Source organism: Hyperoodon ampullatus, assembly GCF_949752795.1.
Source record: "Hyperoodon ampullatus genome assembly, chromosome: 17".
In the NCBI taxonomy this organism is placed as follows: Eukaryota; Metazoa; Chordata; class Mammalia; order Artiodactyla; family Ziphiidae; genus Hyperoodon; species Hyperoodon ampullatus.
In genome coordinates, this window is record NC_136930.1 from 22,727,882 (window position 1) to 22,746,886 (window position 19,005).

General features: G+C 42.3%; 1 protein-coding gene across 1 annotated transcript in view; it reads right to left on the reverse strand.

Moving 5' to 3' along the window:
• Nucleotides 1–1,531, reverse strand: part of TPD52 (tumor protein D52) — a gene marked incomplete at both ends in the record, with an annotated part of 44,358 nt that extends 42,827 nt beyond the window's left edge. The window contains one exon of the mRNA XM_079722256.1: nucleotides 1,486–1,531. Within this exon, the coding sequence (XP_079578382.1) occupies nucleotides 1,486–1,531 (46 nt within the window). The remainder of the gene's footprint in view (nucleotides 1–1,485) is intronic.
• Nucleotides 1,532–19,005: the final 17,474 nt, after the last annotated feature.

Here is a 19,005-nt window from a genome sequence, read left to right on the forward strand (position 1 = left end):
TGGTATTAGGAGATGATTAGACTTAGATGAGGCCAAGAGGATTGGGCCCCTGACGGGATTAGTGTCTTCCCAAGAAAAGAAGGAGAGCTAACTCGAGCTCTCTCTCCACCACATGAGGACGCAAGACAACAGCCATCTGCCAACAGGAAAAGGGCTCTCACCAGGATCAAATCAACCAACCTGGAACTTCCCAGCCTCCAGAACTATGAGAAACAAATGTCTGTTGTTATAAGCCTCCCAATTCTGTGGTAACTTATTACAGCAGCTGGAACTAAGATAAAAGATATTAGCACTGACACAGGTAACAGAGCAAGCGCAGCCACCTCCAAGCTCCTCAGAACCCTCAAAATTCCCATGTCCTTGATCTTTGGTGTGGACCCCCATGCTACACCCTCTGCCTGAAAGGCCGCCTTTTTTCTGCCTGCTAAGCTCATGCGTCTTTCAAGACTCAGGCAGAAACGCCATCTCTTCTCAGAAGCCCTGCCTTCTCCAGCTCTCCCTTCCGCCAGCAGCACACAGGATGGGACGTGTCCACCTGCCAGTCCCTCTGGGCCTGGACAGCCTCCCCTCCAGGGCAGAGGTTGCATTCTGGACTGCTGTTCTCGCTCTAATCCACATGGAGTGAAGAAAGGAAATAACAGCTTAGGCAGACACTGCATGCCTTATTTATAAACATGAGGATTCAGAATTTAAATGATGTCTCAAATTTTTACTCTACTTGCTTAGGTATAATCTTAGGACCGTCATGTAAAATCTGACTCTTTGAACCAGCTGTAGTTCTCCAGTCAGATCGCAGTCAATACATTCTAGCACGTGAGGAAAATAAGAACAGCGAACCAGAGGTGGGAAAAGCATGGGATATGTTAATGGAATGGCAAAAAAATTCAGTAGGCTCAAGATTCACATACTAAGTAGAAGGGAGCTGTAAGATATTAAAAAAATGGAAGTGTAGCTTACGGACAGACCATTAAAGACCTTGAGTGACAAACTTGTATACTTAATATAATGTGCAAAAAAAGCCACAGAAGGTGTTTGAGCCAGGGGGAAACAGGATAAAATGTTTTATAAAGATGACTCTGGAAACAGTGTATAGGATGCACTGTAGACAGAAAGAGGCTAAAAGAGGGGGGACTCACCGGGAGGATCCCACATGCCATGGAGCAGCTGGGCCCATGGGCCACAACTGCTGGAGCTCGTGCACCTAGAGCCTGTGCTCCGCGGCAGGAGAGGCCACCATGATGAGAAGCCCATGCGCAGCAACGGAGACCCAATGCAGCCAAAAATTAATTAATTAATTATTTTTTTTAAAAAGAGGGGGGACTCAGAGTCTACTGCCACAGTCCAGGCAAGAGGAATCACCTCCACATATTCCTCCTCTATCCTGAAGCACCACCAAGAGCTCTTCATCCAACGTGTACACATAATATGCCTTTTTCACCCTTTCCCTCTTTTCGTTTGTCACCGACCACACAGACTCGGACCTACCTGAAGCGTTCCAGTACAGACCAGCACCCCACAGTGTGGCAGACATCTCCTGTTTGTCTCTTTAGCACCCTCTTTTCCTTGAAGAATCTCGCTTCACCTTCGCCACAGGGTTCCCGGGGGAGAGTCTTCCATGGTTCCCACCTCTGCCCCTGGGCACAGGCGTGGGCTAGCGCTTCAGATCTGGCCCATGCAGACACCCCACCCCGTGCTCACAGGGACTAGTCTAAGGGTAGACATTTGACCCCAAAAGCACCAACTACGGGCCTTCCCTGACGTCTACTCAATGAGTAACGGGAGAAAGTGACTCTTCCCATAACTGAACTGCTGGATGTCCAGCTCGGGGAAGCTGAGAGCTCTTTCTGTCCCCATGTCAACAGGCAAGAGAACCAGTGCAGAAACCAGGGAGGGACAGAGGGAGAATCGGTGACAGCAAAGGGACGGAGCAAGAGCATCTGAGTCCCTAGATCCAGCTGCCCTGGGGTGCCCAGTTATTAAACAGATAAATTTCGATTCTGCTTCACTTACGGCTGGAGTTGGAGTCTATCAGTTCAATTGAAAGAATCCTACAATACCTGCTTTCCAACCATCTCGCACTATTACCTCACCACGTTTCAGCCAAACCTGATTTTCCTATTGCTTTGAATACATCCTAAACTTGGCCTACGCAATTTTCTCGAACTAGTCTCTTTTCCCTATATTTTTACCTGTCAAATTCCTATCCACTTATCAAGTTCAACTTAATAAGTCACATATGATTGGTATGTATACAGGGAATGTCCACTTTAGTACTATATAAAATGGAAAAAATAAACAATGCAAATGCTTCCTAAAAGTGGATTATTTAAATGCTAAATAGAACATTCATGTAATAGAAAACTATGCAGACATGAACATGATGACGTAGAAATGTATATATTTACAGGGAAAGATATTCTTGATATCAGTAAACAAAGCAGGTTCCAAAACTGTTTGCACTGCATGATCCATAATTGTGTGATAATTGGAGAGACCAATCAGCCAAAAGAGAAAGTGGGCAGAGGAGAAATCCCAGAAAAGTGTGCATGCACTGCAGTGCCAGCAGAGGGCACCCATGGGCAGCTCAGAAGTTAATATTCCAGCCAGTAAAGTACACACCACAGAGCAATAACCCACTGGATGACTCCTGTTAGTGCAAATGGAAACGGAGTTAAGTACTAAGGACTACAAAGAATATTAAGTTTCTACCTGCCCATTAACACACCATTCAAATATGTCTAGGCAGGGTCTCCCTAATTTTGAAAGAGTTCAAGAGATAGTCTATGGAAAAGCTATATAACACACAAAAATTGACTTGGAGGGAGCTTGAAGGGCACACAGACGGGTGATGCAATTGCCCAACAGGAGTGCCAGGCCACAGATATCAGATCCTGTGGACGTGTCATAATGACACAGCAGCCAGCTGGCCAAATACAAGACAATTTGATCACCAACATAATTAAGGATAGCAGTGGATTATAAACCATTAAAAATAGGAGTCCAGGGCTTCCCTGGTGGCACAGTGGTTGAGAGTCTGCCTGCCGATGCAGGGGAAAACGGGTTTGTGCCCCGGTCCGGGAAGATCCCACATGCCACGGAGCAGCTGGGCCCATGAGCCATGGCCGCTGAGCCTGCACGTCCGGAGCCTGTGCTCCGCAACGGGAGAGGCCACAACAGTGAGAGGCCCGCGTACCGCAAAAAAAAAAAAAAAAGGAGTCCAAGAGTCCATATCCGATGGTTAATTGCATGTGTCAATTTGACTGGATCACGAGGTACCCAGATATTTGATTAAACATTATTGTAGTTGCATCCGTGAAGGTGTTTGTGGACAAGATTAACACTTTAATTGGTAAAATGAGTAAAGCAGATTGCCCTCCCCAAAGTGGATGTGCTTCATCCGATCTGCTGAAGGCTTGAACAGAAGAGTCACTCTCTCTGCCTGACTGTCTTCGAGCTGAGATATCAGTCTTCTGTGTGTGGACTTGGACTTGTAATGAAATTTACACCGTCATCTTTCCCGATTCTCAGGCCTTCAGACTCAAACTAGAAGTAGAGAAGTGCCCCCCTTATTAGTAAAGAATACATTTCAAGACCCCCAATGGGGGCAGAAACCATGGGAAATTTTCCTATACATACATACCTATGATAAAGTTTAATTTATAAATTAGGCACAGGAAGAGATTAACAATAATTAATAATAGAATGATTATAAAAATATACTAATAAAAGTTATGTGAATATAGTCTCTCTTTCTCAAAATACCTTATTATACAAATTTAATGCCTTTTCCACCTTAACTAAGGACTTATCATGCACTGTGGCTGTTAACTTTCGCAGTCTGAGATGCAACAGCAAAACTAGCATGAATTTCTTTTTCCTTCTTCACAATTTCACAAATAGAAGATTCATTCTTACCGTAGATCTTGTCATCCTCAGCATACAATATTTTTCTTTCCTTAATGAGTCGAGAACTTTCATCCTTTCACTTAAAGGAAGAACTTAAAGGCTTCTCTTTGGCATATCCAAATTGCCAGCATCACTACTCTTGTGCTTTGGGGCCTTTATTAAGTAAAACAAGGGTTACTTGAACACAAGCTCTGTGATACCATGACAGTCAATCTGATAACTGGGATGGCTACCAAGTGACTAGCGGGCAGGATGCACTGAACAAAAGGCTGATTCACGTCAAAGGCGGGGAGGAGTGAGACAGCACGAGGTTTGTTTTTTTTTTTTTTGCGGTATGCGGGCCTCTCACTGTTGTGGCCTCTCCCGTTGCGGAGCACAGGCTCCGGACGCACAGGCTAAGTGGCCATGGCTCACGGGCCCAGCCGCTCCGCGGCATGTGGGATCTTCCCAGACCGGGGCACGAACCCGTGTCCCCTGCATCGACAGGCGGACTCTCAACCACTGCGCCACCAGGGAAGCCCACAGCACGAGTTTTTACCACACTACTCAGACCGGTGAACAATTTAAAACTTATGAATTGTTTATTTCTGGAATTTTTCATTTAACATTTTATAATTGCAGGTAACTGAAACCACAGAAAGTGAAACCACAGATAAGGGGGAATTATTGTATTATCATCAACCTGCCTGGGTTTCCAGCTTGTGACTGCTTGGGACTTCTCTGCCTTCATAATTGTGAGGCAATTCTTTACAATAAATCTCTTATTTATAGATATGGATGCAGATCTATAGATATAGATATAGATATCCTATTGGTCTATTTCTCTGAAGAACCCAGACGAACATGCCATACAAACAATAAGTAGATCAATAAGGAGGAAGAAGGAAGTCTCTTACAGAAAAACACTGCATCAACCGTCACCATAAAGACTCAGGCAAGAATCAGGAAGAAAGTTTTATAAGTGGGATATATACATGGTCTTTTGGGGCCTCCCCACAGATTAATTAGGTGTTGGAATGGAAAATACAGTAACAACACGGGGGAGAAACTGAACACTACCTTTCCTGGATGATCAACATTGCTATCACTCGAGAGGCAGGTGAACATGAATCTTCAAATGTGCTACCCTGAATACTTATGAGGTATTCACGCTAAGAATGCAGAACCTGAATCCGATTATGAGGAAACATCAGACAAATCCAAAATGAGAAAGGTTCTTTTTTTTTTTTTTAAAGAGGAAGAGGCTGCATTGTTCAAAAATGTGGATGTCATAAAAAGCTGTGAAAATGATCCACATTCAAGGAGACTAAAAAGACATAACAACTAGAAATGATACCTAATCCTAGATTGGGTCCTGAACCAAAGAGAAAAAAGAACTTCTATAAAGGACATTACTGGGTCAGTTTAAAAAACTGGAATACAATGGCAGATGAGATAAAAGTATTGTATCAATATTGAATTTACTGAAGTTACAACTGTACTGTGGTTATGTAAGAGAATATCCCTCTCCTTAGAAAGTACAAATGGAAGGATTTGGGGGCAAAGTGCTATGATGTACGCAACTTTCTCTCTAATGGTTCAGAAAATAAAATACTATGCACGTGAGAATGATAAAGCAGATGGGGTACAATGTGAGAAGTGGGTGAATGATCTGGGTAGAGTATGGAGCTGTTGTCTTAGTATTCTTATTCTTTTTTTTTTTTTTCTCTGTGGCACACGGGCCTCCCACTGCTGTGGCCTCACCCGCCGCGAAGCACAGGCTCCGGACGCGCAGGCTCAGCGGCCATGGTTCACGGGCCCAGCCGCTCCACGGCATGTGGGATCTTCCCGGACCGGGGCACGAACCCGCGTCCCCTGCATCAGCAGGCGGACTCCCAACCACTGCGCCACCAGGGAAGCCCAGTATTCTTATTCTTGCAAACTTCCTGTAAGTTTGAAAAGGTTTCTTTAAAACTGACTGAGAAGAGCTCCTCTTTATGGGGTTAAGTAGGCTTGAAGCAGCTGGAGCAGCAAGGAGCGGGCCCTCTCTCCAGCCACAATGGGGCGAAGTGTCACAAAGGGATAGACATACAGACCCCTTCTGGTTCCTGGCCACTGCTGAGACCTGAAAGGATTCTCTCCACCTTGCCCTGAAGAAGCAGCTGACTGACCCTCCGCGGGAAAAGGAGTCTCACCATCACATCTTTGCTGGTCACATCCTTCCTGAGGAAAACAAGCAGGACCCTCTTCCACGATCAGGATGCGACAGTACCAGAGGCCGAGAAGTTAAGAAACACCACCGTCATTTCGCGCCCCACCCCAGTGCCACGTAAGGAAACCTTGACTCAAAACCAAAGCAAAACAACACAGAAAACAAACTTACGGTCACCAAAGGAGATGGTCAGGGGAGATAAATGAGGAGTTTGGGATTAACATATACACACTACTATATATAAAATAGGTAAACAACAAGGACCTACTGTAAGGCACAGGGAACTATACTTAATATCTTATAATAACCTAAAGTGAAGAAGAATCTGAAAAAGAATATATGTACATGTATAACTAAATCACTTTGCTGTACACCTGAAACCACACAACATTGTAAATTAACAACACCTCAATTTTTAAAAAAGTACCATGAACCAAGCACACAAAAAGGTACTTAGTTTCAAATATGAAATCCAATTTAAAATCACAAGGGTAGAGGCTCCATTATTTACACAATGTCTCGATTAATCCTCGAATAACCCCTGTGAGGTAAGCGCTATGACTGTCCCCATTTTTCAGATGGAAACAAAGCAGAGACAGGGTCTGTAAACATCCACACCCACGTAAAGCTGGGATTTGAAACCAGGTTGTCTGTCTCCAAGGCCTGTCTCCTTTCTGCACCAGGAGAAAGCTGGACTGCAGTTAAGAAGCAGGTGAGGAACCAGAACCTCACATACCAATCACCTGAGGATCTAATTACAGTGCAGTATCTGCATCACTAACAAGCACCAGATGAGGGGAGGCTGCTGGCAGGGGAGGCTGCTGGCAGGGGACCACATGGAGTATCAAAGTGATGGAGGACCTTGAACAGCAGGCTGAGGAGCACGAACGTGATTTTCATAACAACAAAATAACAATTACTTGTTAGCATTTACGTCATCCTTACGGCAACACGGGGTGGGTAAAGTTATCTCCAGTTTCCAGATTAGTAAGGGTAAGGAACTGAAGGACAGACCCCAAAAGCCTCATAGCAGGAATCCTCACACTGCATCTAAGCAAGGGGGAGCTGTGTCAAGCTATTAGAAGTGGGAGGGAGGTGGTCAGAGCTGTGTTTTAGAACAGGGGTCCCCAACCACCGGGCCATGGACTAGTACCGGTCTGTGGCCTGTTAGGAACTGGGCCACACAGCAGGAGGTGAGCGGCGGGCGGGCGCGCAAAGCTTCATCTGCCGCTCCCCATCGCTCACATTTCCTCCTGAACCATCTCCCCCATCACTAGCATTACCGCCTGAACCCTCCCTGCCCCCAACCCTGTCCGTGGAAAAACTGTGTTCTATGAAACCAGTCCCTGGTGCCCAAAAGGTTGGGGACCACTGTTTTAGAAAGATCGTTCCTGCCTCCATATGAACATGGATCACAGAGGGGAGATAGGAGATAAGTGAAACCATCAGCAGCACCAAGGCTGTTATGGACTGAACTGTGTCCCCCACAAAATTCATATGTTGAAGCCCTAATCCCCAATGTGACTGTATTTTGGATACAGGGCTTTAAGGAGGTAATTAAGGTTAAATAAGGTCATAGGGTGGGGCCCTAATCCAATAGGAATGGTGTCCTTATAAGAAAAGACAAGACACCAGGGAAGCACATGCACAGAGGAAAGGCCCTGTGAGGCCTTTGAGAAGGTGGCTGTCCACAAGCCCAGGAGAGAGTCCTCACCAGAAACCAACCCTGTTGGCACCTTGATTTTGGACTTCCAGCCTCTGGAACTGTAAGAAAATAAACTTCTGTTGTTTAAGCCACCCAATGGCAGCCAGAGCAAACTAATACAAAGAGTGTGCTCCAGGGAGCAATAGTGGAGAGAGAAAGGCAAAGACATATTGCAAGACACCACGGAGGGAGCTTAAACAGACCCTGGAGCCCAACTGGATGACTGGGGTGTGGGGGAAATAAAGACCAAGCTCTAACTGTGATTCCCCAGCAGGAGCTGTGGAAGTCTGTGATGGCATCAATGAAGATAAAAGGAGGGAAGAGGAGTGGTGGAAGGAGGGAGAGAGGAGACTTTGAAGGACCAGAAAGTGGATTCCACTTGGGCAGGTTGGGTTTAAAATGCTCAGAAAATTCTGAATGTAAATGGCCAGCCAGTGGTTAGAAATTAAACTCTGGGGCTCAGGAAAAGGTTAGGGCCAAAGATATCAATGTGGGAAACCCCAAGACTGTCAAGGAAAAGCCCAAAGAGAAGACAGGTCCTATGAAAGGAAGAAAGAAAAAAGGCAGTGAACACCTGCAAGTAGGAAGCAGGCCAAGAAGCCTGCAAAGAGCAAGAACTGCCCTTTGATGATGATGATGATGGTGCTGGTGCTGATGGTGATTATGGTAGTGGTGATGGTGGTGACGATGGTGATGATGGTGGTGGTGGTGGTGGTTGTGATGGTGATGATGGTGGTGGTGGTGGTAGTGATGGTGGTGGTGGTGGTAGTGATGGTGATGATGGTGGTGGTGGTGATGGTGATGATGGTGGTGGCAGTGGTGGTGGTGGTAGTGATGGTGATGATGATGGTGGTGGTGGTGATGATGGTGGTCGTGGTGGCAGTGGTGATGATGGTGGTGATGGTGATGATCATGGTGATGGTGATGATGATGATGATGATGGTGGTGGTGGTGGTGGTGGTGGTGATGGTGGTTGTGGTTGTGATGGTGATGATGGTAGTGGTGGTGGTGGCGATGATGGTGGTGGCGGTGGTGATGGTGGTAGTGATGGTGATGGTGGTGGTGGTGGTGGTGGTGATGATGGTGGTGGCGGTGGTGGTTGTGGTGGTAGTGGTGGTGGTGGTGGTGGTGATGATGGTGATAGTGGTGGTGGTAGTGGTGGCAGTGGCGATGATGGTGGTGATGGTGATGGTGATGGTGGTGGTGGGTGGTGATGAAGACAATGACAATAATGATAACTCACCCCTAAGGAACCCTTACTATGTACTAGACATTCTCCTATGCACGTTACACCAACCCTGTGGGGTAGGTTTTTTCACTACCCCCATTTTATAGATGAGAAAACTGAAGCACCCAAAAGTTAAATAACTTGCCCCAGACACATAACTAGCAAGTGGTGAAGCTAGGATTCAAACTCGGGCAGTCTGGCTCAAGTGCTCTCAAGAGGCAAAAAACATGGCTGAAAACTTCAGTGACCAATACCACAGGAATAGTGGGAGGAGAGAAAGTGGACAGGACCAAATGCTACAGAGATTTAAAAACAAGCCACTGGACTCGGTGTCCTGGTGATCTTGCATAGAAATTTTAGTCAGAGCAATGGTAGAAGACAGATAAAGGGGAGCGGAGGCCAGGGGAGGGACGAGAGGCTAGAAGTGAGTGAACAGGAGGTGGGGTTGGTTGGTCTGTATGTTCCTTTGTAGTGTATGCAATGGATGAGATAAAGAAGGCAGTTCAGGACGACATCCCTGGCTCAGGAGGAGGCTTCAATTCCTACACTGCATAATCCTGACTTTCCTTTGAAAGTATGTCAGCCCTCAGATTAGAAATTCTACGTTAGAATTGTAGGAAATACTCCCTATGGGAATGCCATTACTTTCTCCCTTTATTTTCTAACCCAAGGGGGAAAAAGTCTATTGTGGCACTGTGTTCTAAGAAAAAACTTTCCCCCTTGGAACCCCCTTCTCCAGAAAAATGCACAAACTAGTGAATATATTCAAATTATTCAGACCTAAATGCAAATCTTTAAGTGATAAATGAGTTCCAACCAACTCTGTTACTTGACCTATTGACTTGCAAAGAAATTCCACTTGGCAGGAGCTTTGAACATTTTGGGTGGAGTGCGTTTCTGCCCTCTCAAAATAACTGAAATTGAGCTCCTGTCCAATAGACAGGCCAGAGGCTTTTTTTTCTTTCCTTTAAGAAATGTTTTTGGAGATATTAAAGAGCAAGAGGCTTAAGAAAAATCTCAAACAAGCTAACCTTACACCTAAAGCAATTAGAGACAGAAGAACAAAAAAAACCCCAAAGTTAGCAGAAGTAAAGAAATCATAAAGATCAGAGCAGAGATAAATGAAAATAAATGAAGGAAACAATAGCAAAGATCAATAAAACTAAAAGGTGGTTCTTTGAGAAGATAAACAAAATTGATACCACTAGCCAGACTCATCAAGAAAAAAAGGGAGAAGACTCAAATCAACAGAATTAGAAATGAAAAAAGGAGAAGTAACAACACTGCAGAAATACGAAGAATCATGAGAGATTACTACAAGCAACTATATGCCAATAAAATGGACAACCTGGAAGAAATGGACAAATTCTTAGAAAAGCACAGCCTTCCGAGACTGAACCAGGAAGAAACAAAGTATAAACGGACCAAGCACAAGCACTGAAACTGAAACTGTGCTTAAAAATCTTCCAACAAACAAAAGCCCAGGACCAGATGGCTTCACAGGCAAATTCTTTCAAACATTTAGAGAAGAGCTGACACCTATCCTTCTCAAACTTTCCCAAAATATACAGAAGGAGGAACATTCCCAAACTCATTCTACAAGGCCACCATCACCCTGACACCAAAACCAGACAAAGATGTCATAAAAAAAGAAAACCACAGACCAGTATCACTGATGAACACAGATGGAAAAATCCTCAACAAAATACTAGCAAACAGAATCCATCAGCACATTAAAAGGATCATACACCATGATCAAGTGGGGTTTATCCCAGGAATGCAAGGATTCTTCAATATATGCAAATCAATCAATGTGATACACTATATTAATAAACTGAAGAAGAAAAACCATATGATCATCTCAATAGATGCAGAAAAAGCTTTTGACAAAATTCAATACCCATTTATGATAAAAACTCTCCAGAAAGTGGGCATAGAGGGATCCTACCTCAACATAATAAAGGCCATATATGACAAACCCACAGCAAACATACTCAATGGTGAAAAACTGGAAGTATTTCCTCTAAGATAAGGAACAAGACAAGGTTGTCCACTCTCACCACTATTATTCAACATAGTTTTGGAAGTCCTAGCCATAGCAATCAGAGAAGAAAAAGAAATAAAAGGAATACAAATTGGAAAAGAAGAAGTAAAACTGTTACTGTTTGCAGATGACATGATACTATACATAGAGAATCCTAAAGATGCCACCAGAAAACTACTAGGGCTAATCAATGAGTTTGGTAAAGTTTTAGAATACAAATTAATGCACAGAAATCTCTTGCGTTCCTATACACTAATGATGAAAACTCTAAAAGAGACATTAAGGAAACACTCCCATTTACCACTGCAATAAAAAGAATAAAATACCTAGGAATAAACCTACCTAGGGAGACAAAAGACCTGTATGCAGAAAACTATAAGACACTGATAAAAGAAATGAAAGATGATACAAACAGATGGAGAGATATACCATGTTCTTGGATTGGAAGAATCAATATTGTGAAAATGACTATACTACCCAAAGCAATCTACAGATTCAATGCAATCCGTATCAAATTACCAATGGCATTTTTTACAGAACTGGAACAAAAAAATCTTAAAATTCATATGGAGACACAAAAGACCCCGAATAGTCAAAGTGGTCTTGAGGGAAGAAAACGGAGCTGGAGGAATCAAAACTCCCTGACCTCAGACTATACTACTAAGCTACAGTAATCAAGACAATATGGTACTGGCACAAGAACAGAAATATAGATCAATGGAACAGGATAGAAAGCCCAGATAATCCCATGCACCTATGGTCAACTAATCTATGACAAAGGAGGCAAGGATATACAATGGAGAAAAGACAATCTCTTCAATAAGTGGTGCTGGGAAAACTGGACAGCTACATGTAAAAGAATGAAATTAGAACACTCTCTAACACCATACACAAAAATAAACTCAAAATGGATTAAAGACCTAAATGTAAGGCCAGACACTATAAAACTCTTAAGAGGAAAACATAGGAAGAACACTCTTTGACATAAATCACAGCAAGATCCTTTTTGACCCACCTCCTAGAGAAATGGAAATAAAAAAACAAATGGAACCTAATGAAACTTCAAAGCTTTTGCAACAGCAAAGGAAACCATAAACAAGATTACCTACCTTACTACCCTCAGAATGGGAGAAAATATTTGCAAATGAAGCAACTGACAAAGGATTAATCTCCAAAATATATAAACAGCTCATGAAGCTCAATATCAAAAAAACAAACAACCCAATCCAAAAATGGGCAGAAGATCTAAATAGACATTTCTCCAAAGAAGATATACAGATTGCCAACAAACACATGCAAGGATGCTCAACATCACTAATCATTAGAGAAATGCAAATCAAAACTACAATGAGGTATCATCTCACACCAGTCAGAATGGCCATCATTAAAAAATCTACAAACAATAATTGCTGGAGAGGGTGTGGAGAAAAGGGAACCCTCTTGCACTATTGGTGGGAATGTAAATTGATACAGTCACTATGGAGAACAGTATGGAGGTTCCTTAAAAAACTAAAAATAGAACTACCATACGACCCAGCAATCCCACTAGTGGGCATATACCCTGAGAAAACCATAATTCTAAAATAGTCTTGTACCACAATATTCACTGCAGCACTATTACAATAGCCAGGACATGGAAGCAACCTAAGTGTCCATCGACAGATGAATAGATAAAGAAGATGTGAATATATATACAATGGAATATTACCCAGCCATAAAAAGAAACAAAATTGAGTTATTTGTAGTGAGGTGGATGGACCTAGAATGTGTCATACAGAGTGAAGATAGAAAGAGAAAAACAAATACCATTTGCTAACAAATATATATGGAATCTAAAAAAAAAATTTGTTCTGATGAACCTAGGGGCAGGACAGGAATATAGACACAGATGTAAAGAATGGACTTGAGGACACGGGGAGGGGGAAGGGTAAGCTGGGACGAAGTGAGAGAGTGGCATGGACATATATACACTACCAAATGTAAAACAGATAGCTAGTGGAAAGCAGCTGCATAGCACAGGGAGATCAGCTCAGTGCTTTGTGACCACCTAGGGGGGTGGGATGGGGACGGTGGGAGGGAGACGCAAGAGGGACGGTATATGGGGATATATGTATACATATAGCTGATTCACTTCATTATACAGTGGAAACTAACACAGCATTGTAAAGCAATTATACTCCAATAAAGATGTTAAAAAAATTAATAAAGATACAGAGGATATTAAAAAAATAAAGAGCAAGAGGCTTCATTCCCTCCCCTCAGCCTACCTCCAAACACTTTTTGGTTGAGCTTTCAACTGGGAGAGCCAGAACCTGTCGAGAAATCTCAAGAATGTCTGAATTCTCTATCTCCAGGGAGCCAGGGACTGGATTCTAAAATTGTGCAAAAAGGTCTCTTTCAGTGAGATCATCTCTTATCCATTCGGGACATGTTCTTGCCACTACTGTCCTCGGACTGAAGAGGTTTCATTAGCACAGCAGGATGTCATAGAATAGCTCGATATTCGCCATGTGCTCAGATAGTTAACTACAATGCACAAATTTTTCATTTTATAAATAGAGTTTGAGTTCAAGTGTTATGAACCCTCCTCACATTGATGAGTGGTTTCAGTAATTGCAGGCTCAGGCTGAAGTTTTCCAACCAGTGCTTCTCCAACTTTTACATTCATCAAACCACCTGTGATCAAGATAAACTACAGATTCTGACCTAACAGATCTGGGATGGGGCCTGAGATTCTGCCTTCTGGACAAACTCCAAGGTGAGGCCTGATGCTTGCTTTAGATAACAGCTGCTAAGCTGCCTTAGGATGAAAGCTTAAGCAAAATCTAATGCTTGTCATTTTACATGGCCTTAGCACTTATGAAATATCTATCTTGGAAAATAAGAGACAGATTTTGTAGCCAAATGGTGTTTGTTTCTTCAGTGATTGTTTTTGCCCCGTTTGTTTCTTCCCTAGCAGTTCACAAAGCAAGCAAGTTTAGACATGGGACAAAATCGGCTATGTCACAACAGGTGTACACTTGCCTGGCCTTTTCAATGTGATAATTACTTAGAGTTTGGAATTACAGTCATATGAAGAGTCTGGAGCAGTTGCTCAGTAATAAGAGAATGGCAGCAGGCCGTCCTGTCTAAGGGTATTAATGGTGTATTTAAGAGCACAGTGGTCTCTATGGAGAGATTACTGGAAGATAAAGAGGTTTCGCCCAAGCTGAATGTTTCCAAGTTGTTGACTGAGCTTAAAGAGGGCTCTGCAGAGGGGCATAAACACACCCGACTGTCAGAGCTCTGAAAGGAATAAATGAACTGGAGGACCAAATTTTAATTTGGAAAAACTTTCGCAGTGCTTCCACAGCCATGCTCAGCAACTAGAGGCTCATAGGAAACACGTCTCCTGAAGGGAATGAGAGCTGCTGGACAACAGTAGGCACCTATTTAAAATCAATATTTGGCCATGAACTTCAATCAGCAACAAGCTGAGGCCAACCAAACATGCTCAAAATACGCTACCGCCAAGTCACACATATAGGGCAGTCAAGCTTGCTTTTCAACTATAATTAGTTAATAAAGTATATCTCGTGGATTGATCACTAAAAAAATACGCAACACAGACATCACCCATTTCTTCCTAAATTTTATTAAGAAATAGAGTCTCATGATAAAATCTATAGCATTTCTATCTAAAAACCCACTACTCTGGATAAGAAATGCCATATCCAGATACAAATTTCATGTACTTTTCTTTTTAAAGGCAACAGGAGAATACCAATGTCACAAGTGAAGAGGAGTCCATTATCCTGAAACTAAATCAAGGGCTACAAGGCTTCAAAATAGCCTCTTTCCTCTGACAAAAGACAGGGGACCTGACAAGTTTTAAATATCTGACTTAATAACAGCCACATTTATTATTATTAAGGCTTCTTACTGACTTTTCTCAGTTTGAGAAGCCATCATTATCAAACAGGTATTTGTTGAAACAACACATATTTTTCTTTATTCTAATAAGCTCTCTCAGAAGTAAAATGATAGGATAATTCAAGATACAATGGGAACAGGACATGAGGTGAAAAGTGCTTTCCTAAAAAGCACCCAGAACTCTGAAATCATGCAAGTACTGTCCTGTTGCCCCTGAAAGATCAAAATAAAGAGCTACTGTATGATTTAATCATTTACTCAATATGGCTAAGACTGCTAACTAATCACAGAACAAATTTCCTCTTATTGCTATGCACACAGCTAGATTCCATTTCCCAGCCTCCCTTGTACTTAGATGTGGCCACGTGACTAAGGTCTGGCCACATGAAAATGTTATCTATGTAACATGAGGGACATATAAAGACTGTTGAGAGCCACTGAGATGTTGAGGCTTTTTATGCAGCAAAATTTAGAGGAAGCCAAATAACAAAAATATTTTGCTAAACATAGCTTCAGGTGGATTTTTTTTTTTGGCTGTGTTGGGTCTTCGTTACTGCGCGCAGGCTTCCTTTAGTTGCAGTGAGTGGGGGCTACTCTTCGTTGCAGTGCTCGGGCTCATTGTAATGTCTTCTCTTGTTGCGGAGCACGGGCTCTAGGCGGGTGGGCTTCAGTAGTGGCAGCACTTGGGCTCAGTAGTTGTGACTCATGAGCTCTAGAGCGCAGGCTCAGTAGTTGTGGCGCACAGGGTTAGTTGCTCCGTGGCATGTGGGATCTTCCCAGACCAGGGCTCGAACCCGTGTCCCCTGCATTGGCAAGCGGATTCTTAACCACTGCACCAGCAGGGAAGCCCCTCGGGTGGATTTTTTAAATTCCTCTTTTATTTTTTTGTCCTCCAGTTTTATTGAGATATAATTGACATACAGCACTATATAGGTTTAAGGTGTCCAGCATGATTTGATTTACAGACATCATGAAATGATTATCACAACTTTGGGGAAAATCCATCATCTCATACAGATATGAAATTAAAGAAATTAAAAAAAATATTTTTCCTTGTGATGAGAACTCAGGATTTACTCTCTTAACAAGCTTCATATATGACATACAGCAGTGTTAATTATATTTATCATGTTAAACATTACATACTAGTAATTATCTTATAACTGGAAGTTTGTACCTTTTGACTGCCTTCATCCAATTCCCCCTTCCCCACCCCCTGCCTCTGAAAATCACAAATCTGATCTCTTTTTCTATGAGTTTGTTTGTTTTTGAAGTGTAATTGACCTACAACACTATGTTTCTGTTACATAACCTGGTGATTCAGTATTTTTATACATTTCAAAATGATCACCATGATAAGTCCAGTTATGATCTATCGCCATACAGAGATGTTACATAGTTATTGACTATATTCCCCACACTGTACATTTTCATACCTGTGACTCATTTATTTTGCAACTGGAAGTTTGTACCTCTTAATCTCCCTCACTCTTTTCTTTTCTTTTCTCCTTCCCTCTGGCAACCACCTGTTTGTTCTCTCTATATATAACTCTGTTTCTGTTCTGTTCTGTTTGTTCATTTGCCTTGTTTTTTAGATACCACATATAAGTGATATCATACAGTTTTTTTTTCTCTGTCTGACTTATTTCACTTAGCATAATACCCTCTAGGTCCATCTATGTTTTTGCAAATGGCAAGATTTCATTCTTTTTTCATGGCTGAGTAATAAGACACATGCGTACGCGCGCACACACCACCCTACATCTTCTTTATCCATTCATCTATTGATGGGCACTTAGGTTGCTTCCATATCTTGGCTATTGTAAATAAAGCTGCAATGAACATAGTGGTTCATGTACCTTTTCTAATTAGTGTTTTTGTTCTCTTCAGATAAACACCCAGGAGTGGAACTGCTGGATCATATGGCCGTTTTATTGTTAATCTTTTGAGGAATCTCCATCACTCTCCATCTTTTGATTGGAGCATTTAGTCCATTTATGTTTAAAGAAATTATTGATAGGTATGTAGTCAGAGCCATTCTGTTCATTGTTTTGAGATTGTTTTTGTAGTTCTTTTTTGTTCCTTTCTTCTTTTTTGCTCTCTTCCTTTGTGATTTGATGACTATCTTTAGTGTTATGTTTGGATTCCTCTCTTTTGCGTGTGCATATCTATTATAGATTTTTAGTTTGTGGTTACCATGAGGTTTATATATAGCAATATATATATATAGCAATATATATATGTGACTATTTTAAGTTGCTGATCTCAAGTTGAAACACATTTTAACAACCCTACATTTTTATTCCTCCCTCCAACCTTTACTGTTTTTGGCAACGTATTTACATCATTTTGTTTTGTGTATCTCTTAACTACTTATCGTGGATATAGACGATTTTACTCCTCTTGTCTTTCAATCTTTCTACTAGCTTCGTGTGCGGATTATTTCCCACCCTCACTGTATGTTTGCCTTTACCAATGAGATTTCTTCTTTCATAATTTTCATGTTTCTCGTTGTGGCCTTTTCTTTTCTGCTTAGAGAAATCCCTTTAACATTTCTTGTAAAACAGGTTTGGTGGTGCTGAACTCTCTTATCTCTTGCTTGTCTGTAAAACTTTTGATCTCTCCACCAAATATGAATGAAAGCCTTGCCATGTAGTATATTCTTGGCTGTAGGTTTTTCACTTTCATCACTTTAAATAAACTGTGCCACTCCTTCTGGCCTGCAGCAGCTTGGTTAGGCTGTCACAGTAGGGAGGTCATTGTCAAGTGTACAGTCACCGGGGAACAAGAGGGTATCACCAGGCCAATAACCTGTTTCAGGTCCTGCAATCATACTCCTAGTTGTTTACCCAAAGGAGCTGAAAACTTACATCTATGCAGAAACCTGCACACAGATGTTTATAGCAGCCTTGTTCATAATTGTAAGCAATCAAGATATCCATCAATAGGTGAGTGGATAAAGTGTAGTGCATCTAGACAATGGAATATTATTCAGCAATAAAAAGAAATGAGCTACTGAGCCATGAAAAGATATCGAGCAACCTTAAATGTACATTGCTTAGTGAAAGAATCCAGTCTGACAAGGTTATATACCGTATGATTCCAATTGTATCACATTCTGGAAAAGTCAAAACTAGGGCGAGGGCTTCCCTGGTGGCGCAGTGGTTGAGGGTCCGCCTGCCGATGCAGGGGACGCGGGTTCGTGCCCCGGTCTGGGAAGATCCCCCATGCCGCAGAGCGACTGGGCCCGTGAGCCATAGCCACTGAGCCTGCGCGTCTGGAGCCTGTGCTCCGCAACGGGAGAGGCCACAAGAGTGAGAGGCCCACGTACCGCAAAAAAATTTAAAAATTAAAAATTAAAAAAATATAAAAATTAAAAAGAGAGCACAGAAGATTTTCAGGGCAGTGAAACTATTCTGCACGATACTGTCCTGGTGGATACATGACATTATGCATTTGTCAACACCCAGCGAACAGTATGACATAAAGAGTGAGCCCTAGTATAAACTATGGACTTCGGTTAATAATGATGTGTCAATATTGGTTAATTAATTACAACATATGTTCCACACAAATGCAAGGTGTTAATAATAGGAGAAAGGGGAAGGGGAGGAGGAGGAAATAGGGGAACTCTCTGTACTATCTGCTCAATTTTGGTAAACCTACAACTGTTCTAAAAAATACTTTACTAATTAAACCAACAAACAACATACTTCACCTACTCTGCCACTCTGCCTATGGGAAAGCACCCAGGGCACTGAAACTCATCTGCTTGGGCTACTGTCAAGGCTTCATAAGTATCTGAAGGACCAGCAGAGAAAGCATGTTTAGAGCAGGTGTGAGCTCATGATAAAAGAAATGATGACTTAATTATCAAGCTCCTTTTTTTTTTTTTTTTTTTTTTTTTTTTGCAGTACGCGGGCCTCTCACTGTTGTGGCCTCTCCCGTTGCGGAGCACAGGCTCCAGACGCGCAGGCTCAGCGGACATGGCTCACCGGCCCAGCCGCTCCGCGGCATGT